General features: G+C 39.0%; 2 protein-coding genes across 2 annotated transcripts in view; one reads left to right on the forward strand and one right to left on the reverse strand.

The window, feature by feature from the left end:
* Positions 1–23: 23 nt before the first annotated feature.
* The window catches only part of LOC106869427 (proteasome assembly chaperone 3), a 10,305-nt gene continuing 1,810 nt past the window's right edge, over positions 24–8,518 (reverse strand). The window contains exons 2-4 of the mRNA XM_014915159.2: positions 2,762–2,863; positions 1,988–2,068; positions 24–1,246 (exon numbers count right to left, since the gene is read on the reverse strand). Coding sequence (XP_014770645.2) covers positions 1,100–1,246; positions 1,988–2,068; positions 2,762–2,863 — 330 coding nt within the window. The 3' untranslated portion in view covers positions 24–1,099. The remainder of the gene's footprint in view (positions 1,247–1,987; positions 2,069–2,761; positions 2,864–8,518) is intronic.
* LOC106869432 (CAP-Gly domain-containing linker protein 3) overlaps positions 4,322–8,518 on the forward strand; it is a 97,359-nt gene continuing 93,162 nt past the window's right edge. Inside the window, exon 1 of the mRNA XM_052974760.1 lies at positions 4,322–5,196. Within this exon, the coding sequence (XP_052830720.1) occupies positions 5,138–5,196 (59 nt within the window). The 5' untranslated portion in view covers positions 4,322–5,137. The remainder of the gene's footprint in view (positions 5,197–8,518) is intronic.

Below are 8,518 nucleotides of genomic sequence, written 5' to 3' on the forward strand. Positions count from 1 at the left end.
CAGGAGCTAATTTTGAGAACATATTCGTTTCCTACACTTTTATTTACATTCATTACAATATATTATTTTTTTCTATCTTGTTTCCAGGTAGAATTGTAAACATTAACCAAATTTTGAATAACAAAAATTTAATATCACAAGGGGGCATCAGGATTTTAGAAATGATTTGATGGGGCATGGCTAAAAATTGGTTGGGAACTACTGATGAATTGTATCTGTATTTCAAAGAGTGAGGCTTGTTATGATTCTGTATCACAGTGAATCTCTCTCAGAGAACCATGTTATCGGTACGAGTGTCTGTGGAGTGCTCAGCCACTTGTACGTTCATTTCAAGAAGCATCCAGAACCCACTATAGAGTGGTTGGCATATTAGGAAGGACGTCCAGCCATAGAAACCATGCCAAAGCAAACACTGCAGTCCTTGATTCATCAAAAATCCAAGTAAACCATCCAACCCAGGCCAGCAGGGAACATAAGGCATTAAATGATGAGAATACACACATTAAAGTATAGTGGTTGGGTATAACTACTAGTTATCATCATCATCATCATTTAACGTCTGTTGTCCATGGTGGCATGGGTTGGACAGTTTGACCAGAGCTGGGGAGCTGCACCAGACTAATTCCCCCGGTGTTAAATCTCATGTTTATAGCAAGTTTCCTGCAGATAGCAATTCTGAGATGGCTATCAAAGACCTTCCATAAGGGACATATTTGAGTCGGTGCTTGTATGATGTCTACATCCAGTGTGTGTTGCACATAAGAAACACTGATAGTGAAATTAAATAACATTTTTGGGTTGTTTTAGATTAAAGTTCTTTTGGGGGTTTCTTTCAGAATTACATAAATTGCATCTTGTAGTACCATTTATGTCAGGTTTGCATCGCTCCAGAATTTTCCATTTGGTGATAAATTTAATTCCACTGTCTTTTAACCTCCACATGTGAATGGATCGCTTCGTGAAGTTTTTTCTTTTTATGTTTTCCTAAAGGAGAAAATGTGATTAAAGCAGCACTCTCTGCCGTTCTCTCCAGCATCGTAGACACACAAAGTGCATCAGCACAAGCAGACAGCACCTTTCCTCCTCCTCCTCATCTCTGTTAACTCCATACTTTGCATTGCTGTACCAATTTGATCACTTCTGTAAGTGTTTCACGCGAAGTGTCCTTCATGGCAAGAGACAACAAAACCGGTTTCGATGTTGACATACTCAGCTGAATGTTCTTGGCCAAAACATGGGTCATTGGCTGCCAACAGAAAAACAAAACAAAAAATAAATATATAAATAAAATGTTAAAACAAATTCTTTATAATGGTTTATAATGTTGTTACAAGGTCAAAAATTTTCTGCAGAAAAAGACCAGTTGATTAAAATGGACCCAGAAGTATCAGCCTAGTCCTTATTTTTTATCAATCTACTGAAGGATGAAATGGAAACTTCAACCCAAGTGGGATTTGAACTTAAAACCCTACTGTAGCATTTCCATGCTGGCCCAGTTAGATGGCTCTCACAAAGCTACCAATGTTTGTTATTGCAAATGTCATATTGGTGAGGGCTTTTGTTTTTATGCAACTGGATGCCCTTCCTGTCACCAACTAATAATTGGTGAACATAAAGGGATGTAATTACTACCGGACATTTTGTCCAACAGATTTGGATATCGACTACTATGAATAAATGGTTTTATAATAACAACTAAAGAATCGGGTCCAGATGAGATTTTGTTGTTAAAATTTATGTCACAAATTAGTTATTCTTCAACATTACGCAAAATATTTTAGCAATTTTCTTTTTATACACTCCCTAATATTTAACTATAAAATTATAGTAGGATTTTTTTTTTAAACATAGAATGGCTACGAGGGTCCACACGAATAAAATAGGAATCGAAGGGGCCAAGAGGGGTTGATGAGTGAAAAATGGTTGAGAATCACTGCTCTACACAAAGGAGGGTAACATAAAAAATGTCTAAGGTGATGGTTCTTACCTCATCTTTTCCCAGTAAAACCTTCGATGACACAAAAGGGTTTCTCTGCGAATCGATCACATTCTCTGGAGAAAGTCGAATCTGTTGGGACAAAGAGAAACTACGTTAGTCAAGCAGCTGGATCTAATCATTAGAGGAGTTAATTACAAATAGAAGTGGGGCAACCGAGAGGAGTATGAGAGGTAAGAGAGAAGATTATGGAAGGACTGAAGGAAAGTAAAATTAAATAAGATATTACAGTTACGATCTGTGTGTGCCTTTATGAGTGGGTCTCTCGAGGTTAATAATGCAACATTCGGTGTTCTATCAAAGCATCTAAGTTTATTCATCATCATCATCATCATCGTTTAACGTCCGCTTTCCATGCTAGCATGGGTTGGACGATTTGACTGAGGACTGGTGAAACCGGATGGCAACACCAGGCTCCAGTCTGATTTGGCAGAGTTTCTACAGCTGGATGCCCTTCCTAACGCCAACCACTCATATATATGATAGATAGATAGATATAGATATATATTATACAAAAACTCAATGTTTGTTTCCTTGCCCTTTAATTAATATGATAAAGATTATAAATAAAACAGTCATTTTCCGCTTTAAGTAAAAAAAAAAAAAATCAAGTTGAAAATGGTGATACTTCATAGTTGTTGCAGCTACTGCCATCCATCTTTTTTTTTTTTTTTTGTTCCCTTAATAATTTATAAATGATTTCAGAGTGCCATAGACTGAAAAATAGAAATTCTCTCTATATTTTCATAAGAAACAGATACTTACCAATGTACCAATTTTCATGTATTGTGTGACTATCAGGAAGATATAATCCTCATAGGAGCTACACACCACTTCTGTCTGGTTACCATTGATTTCAGCTGATGCCTGGAAGAATGGAAATAATAATGATTAATAGTTCGCTTTATGTGGGTGTGGGAGAGGGTGGTGGATATTTTACTTGTTTCAGTGGCCATGCTGGGGCAATGCCTTGAAGAATTTTAGCTGAATGAATTGACCCCCAGAACTTTTTTTTTTCTGGTAAAGCCTGGTACTTATTCTATAGGCCTCTTTTGCTGAACTGCGAAGTCACAGGGACATAAACACACCAACACTGGTTGTCAAACAGTGGTTGGGGACAAACACAGACTCAATGACACACACACACTATACATACCAACATCAATTGGTGGTGGGGACAAACACACACAAATAATACATACATATATATATCGTTTAACGTCCGCTTTCCATGCTAGCATGGGTTATATATATATATATATATATATATATATATATATATATATACGATGGACTTCATTCAGTTTCCGACAACCACATCCACTCACAAGGCTTTGGTTTGCCCAAAGCTATATTAGAAGACACTCGCCAAAGTGCCATGTAGTGGGAGTGAACCCAGAACCATGCGGTTGGAAAGCAAGCTTCTTACCACACAGCCACTCCTGCACCTTATATATATATTTATATATAATATACACAGACATTTCAAAAGTAGATAGAAAAGGTATTATGCTTAAAAAAAAACAATAAGTTTTGGGGTTAATTCATTCAAGTAAAATTCTTTAAGGTGCTCCAGCATGGCTGCAGTCTAATGACCGAAACAAGACAAAAGATCTGCATACACATTAATATGCACTCACACACTCATAAATAATTAACACAAAGCAATACACATACAGACAGAAAGACACTCAGATACACACATACAACATTGCAAACACACACACACAAACACACACGTGTAGAGAGAAGAAACACTTACAGATGTTAATAAACACACCCAAAGTGAGAGAGAGAGAAAACGGTTTTGTTTAACAAATTAAAGTGGTGGGGGGGGGGGGGCAACAAGGACAATCAAACAAAAGTAACAATGAAACAACCACACACAGACAAAGGATATAAATACCACAACAATACACATACACAAACATAATCACTTTCAAAGTTATAACCAGATTTTAATCGGTGATTGCTTAAGTTGCTAGAAATAACAGCCAAATCTCCCTCAAACACAACTGACTTAAAATGGAAACTGGACAATAGGGTTGTTGGTGTACAAAAGACTAAATAGTCACATTTGGAATGTCTTTGACCAATAATCCTGTCCAATCCAGGACTGGCTTAGAGCTGGACAATTACAGAAACATCGGTCAGCTTGCAAGAAACAGCAGCTAAATTTCTTCTGAAACCCATCCAATGGAAAAGAAATGAGTATGGGGAAGAAGAGACACATTGGATAATGTATTCCAAGGTATCCTATTCCCGCTAACAAGATAGGTTAGTCATAGCTGGAAAGTGTTTGACTAACCTATCAAGAACAACCTGGGGCTAAATAAGATCAGGAACAGGAACAAACACAGGATCCAGAAGGATTGGTTTGAAGGAAATCTTGATGAAAAAATTCTAAGTAGTTTGACAAATAACGATAAACAACAATAATATCCTGTGTTTGTGAATGTTGGATGGTCAACAGTTATGAATAAGAGGACCCAATTTTTGTTTCTTTAACACGGCTACAATAACAGACAGACAGATGTCATTCTCTAAACGTAGTCTGGTTATTTCGACATCGGTCGCTGGATCTTTAACTCCCTCTGGAATGAAGCCACAACAACAATAGCCATAACAACTACAAACATACACAGTGTCCTCTTAAAAAAAAAACAAAGTCTAGTTATTCGGACATGATGCCAGATAGACAGCAGCTGCAAATAAGGTGACCCAGCTTGTATTTCTTCAAAACAGTCACAACAACAACTCTAGCAACAAACACACAGACCATTCTTGAAACGCAGCCTGGTGATTTGGACACCGGTCAATGGATCTTTAACAACTGCAGCTTCTAAAACCACAACAACAATAACACTGGTGCAATGAGCAACGTTTTTTTAAATGGCCAAATAATAATAAGTAAATTCTTAGAAGTGACCGGTTGCTGTCCTAATACTACAATATAACCGGTACATGCAGTATCAGTCACCAGCACAGGTCAACTGGAGGGAGTGACGAACAAAAAAAAAAAAAAACGGTAGAATTTGAACCAGCAAAGGTTGACACCGAAAAGCATCTTGACCCACATCTCAAAACGTCACCTTGATTTGAACCTGTTGTGTCCCCGTGACTAGAGTGAAGACCAAAACCATGTTGACCCGAATGTTAGCGGCAAAACTGGAAAGGAAGAAACAGCAGGAATTGGAAAGGTGAGAAATTCTTCCTCCTCTTTTCATGTGACTCTGGTTTCACCGTTGTTGTTGTTGCATAGGCATAGGTCACCTCGATCCAGCAATCCTATGATCAGAAGCTGTCCAGCTGTGACCATCCTGTCTTTTTCTTTTACATCCTTGGACTATATCATCTAAAATAGCCTTCATTTTCTTTCTTTTAAAAAAAGCATTTCAAACAGTCATATCTCATCCACTGGTGTTATGTTCAAACCAGCCAGCTCCAGCCTCTTACACCTACCCTACAATGTCATCTGAAAAAAAAACAATCACATCAAAATCTTGAAGCTATGAGATTATCCATGATTAATTCAAAACAATGTGAATAAAAAAGCATTACATTGGACAGAGTAATCCAAATGTTAAAAGGTTAAGATAACAAGCGATGATATGAGGATATATGGCTATTATTTCTGGCAGGTCAATCAACTATGTGATTGTCCACAGATTCACAATTTTCAGCTTAATTTACTTCTGTCTGTCTGTCTGTCACTCTCTCTCTTAATTACTGTAATGGTTGTACAAGTAACAGGTAGCTGATGGCAGGTAAAAATTTAATCACACAGGATTCGAACTCAGAACATACAGGGACACAACTAAATCACACACACACATAAAGACACAAAAAACTCTCTCTCCCTCACACACACACACACACACACAAAGTCTCATCTGTAGAATTTACCATTCACCAAGAGAAAGAGGTCATTGTTTCTTTATTGATAACCAACAAGACTGACCAACCTTTTATTCATTTTAACACTGACCTCTAACATATTAAAGAGGAGTCTAAGTGTAGACATATGTGTGTGTGTGTGTGTGTGTGTGTGTAAACAATAAGATCATTTCCAGTTGTTTAAATTGAAACATTGTTAATAGCAACACTGCTGCTGCTACTACTACTACCACTACCGCTGCAGCCACTTCTATTTCCACTACAATCACCACCATCATTTCCGTAACTACCACCACCACCACCACCGTAACTGAAACTCTACCAGAACCAACAAGGATACCTGCATGTGGTTCCTTGTTCTGCTAGAAAGAACAGCTAAATTCCTCCCAACCCACACAGCACACCACCATCGTCAAACTGAATGTGTACATCGTCTGATAATAAGAAAGAATGGCTGTCAATGGAACATTTCAATCATAGGTATTGCTTGGTCAAGACTGACCAAGGGCAAAGCAAGAACTCTACCTCTGCAACTCAAATCACCACGACCACCACTACAACCCAATCTATATGGTCAGCATAACTACTGAAGAACAACTGTCACCTCACCAAATCCACCTGGTGGCTATCCATAACAACATACAGCTACACCATGAACAAGGGGACTTGGACACTCTTTCATGAACTGTTAGAAATAGTAGTGAAATCCTCCTCAAATTCCAATCTTAAGATTGGATGGGCACACTAGACAATGTAGCTGTAGAGATACAAAAAGTGAAGAGACATGTAAAAAGCACCCACTACACTCTTGGAGTGGTTGGTGTCAGGAAGAGCATCCAGCTGTAGAACCAATGCCAGCTCACCACCTTTAATAACAATAATAATAATGGGCTACAGCAAATATTCTGCTCAGTACCACAGATTTACTTGTCAGTTGTTTGACCTTAACCAGTTGCGCATGTCCCTCAGTGGCTGACGATATCTGCATCTCTGATCGTGAGCAGAAGTAGTGGGGGAGCATCATGGCCATGTGTTGAGAGGAATTCTTTAGGGTTTGGATAATTCACTTCTGGAAACATGGGTGTGTCGTTCAACATCCTTAAACAACTCTTATTCAGGGACCTTTTGATCTTGAGCTGGATGGAAATTCGAACCTGAAGAAAATTCGAACTGGGCCCCACCTGCGAGGTCATGCGCTATTTATCTTGGTATGAGATCACCATGTAGAGCACATGTGGTTGTGATGCATGTGCTTGGGCTTCGTATATTTTACCTAATTGTCACTTTGATGGTATGCACTGCTCTCTCACTCAATAATAATACTAATAATAATAGTTTCAAATTTTGCCACAAGGGCAACAATTTTGAGGGAAGGAGCCCGAGTCGATTACATCGACCCCAGTGTTCAATTGGTACTTATTTTATCAACCCCAGAAAGATGAAAGGTAAAGTTGACCTCGGTGGAATTTGAACTCAGAACACAGCAATGGGCGAAATACCATTTCATCCAGTGCACTAACAATTCTGCCAGCTCGCCGCCTTAATAATAATAGGTATGACATAGAGTCAGCCTGTCTGGGAGCTGACCTGGGGCTAAACTGCAACTGGCTGTGTAGCACAGAACAGGTTGATTCAGGGCGCTCACCTGGGTTCAAGACTATAACAGTAAGTGAGTGTACAACAGTCGGCCATCTTGACTGAGAAGTGACTTTGGGTCAAACAACAACTGGTTATGTAGCACAGAGCAGCCTAACTAGACAAACAGACAGACGAAAACAAAGGCATGTTGTAATACAATAGTTTAAAGTTCATCTCTTAGTACTCCAGACAAACAGGCTTTTTACAGCAAATTCACATCCCAACACACACCCATATACAATAATGAGTATTAATTAAGCAGAACATGGAAGGTGAGAGGCTGGGGGGTCAGGTGGTGTTATTTAGTCCAACTCCCAAAATATACTCCACCCCCAACACAACAACCCCATTACTATAACAGACTAACCCCATCACGACTACAGTTACTTTTAAAAACCCTTTATCACCAACATGCCAGACATTGCTACTACAACCCCAACACACCATTACAGACTCCCACCCATACAGTGGAATATTATGGCATAACATTTATTCCATTGTTTATTATTATTTGTATTATTATTATTATTATTATTTTGTTTTGGGGGCCAAATACACATCATAATCATTTCCCTAGGGTTCAGTTGGTCTATTGTCCCCTATGAAGTGTGACCAGAACAAAAGCATAAAAGGCACCTGCCAAACACAACAATGAAGAATTTATTGAGCCATAGCAATGAGTCACCATCCATCACCACCACAGCAACCCACAGTCCACGTAGCAAGGTGTAGGGGGGGGGACCAATTTGGAAGAGAGAGAGAGGCTGTCTCACCTACATCACACCCGTCCACCCTAGAATACTGTCACTGGACAGGAAACTCGTTTCTAAACAATGTCCAATGTTGGTACATCTTACAGGGAGTGGAGAGATGTTGTGATGTTCATGCTTTTGCCAACCGTGTAATATGACTGCAATGAGTGTGGAGTCCCCACATTGATGGGTATAAGGCTACAAATGTTGGGAAAGGGTGCAGTGCCCCTTGCAA

The sequence above is a fragment of the Octopus bimaculoides genome, chromosome 19 (assembly GCF_001194135.2).
Source record: "Octopus bimaculoides isolate UCB-OBI-ISO-001 chromosome 19, ASM119413v2, whole genome shotgun sequence".
Lineage (NCBI taxonomy): Eukaryota > Metazoa > Mollusca > Cephalopoda > Octopoda > Octopodidae > Octopus > Octopus bimaculoides.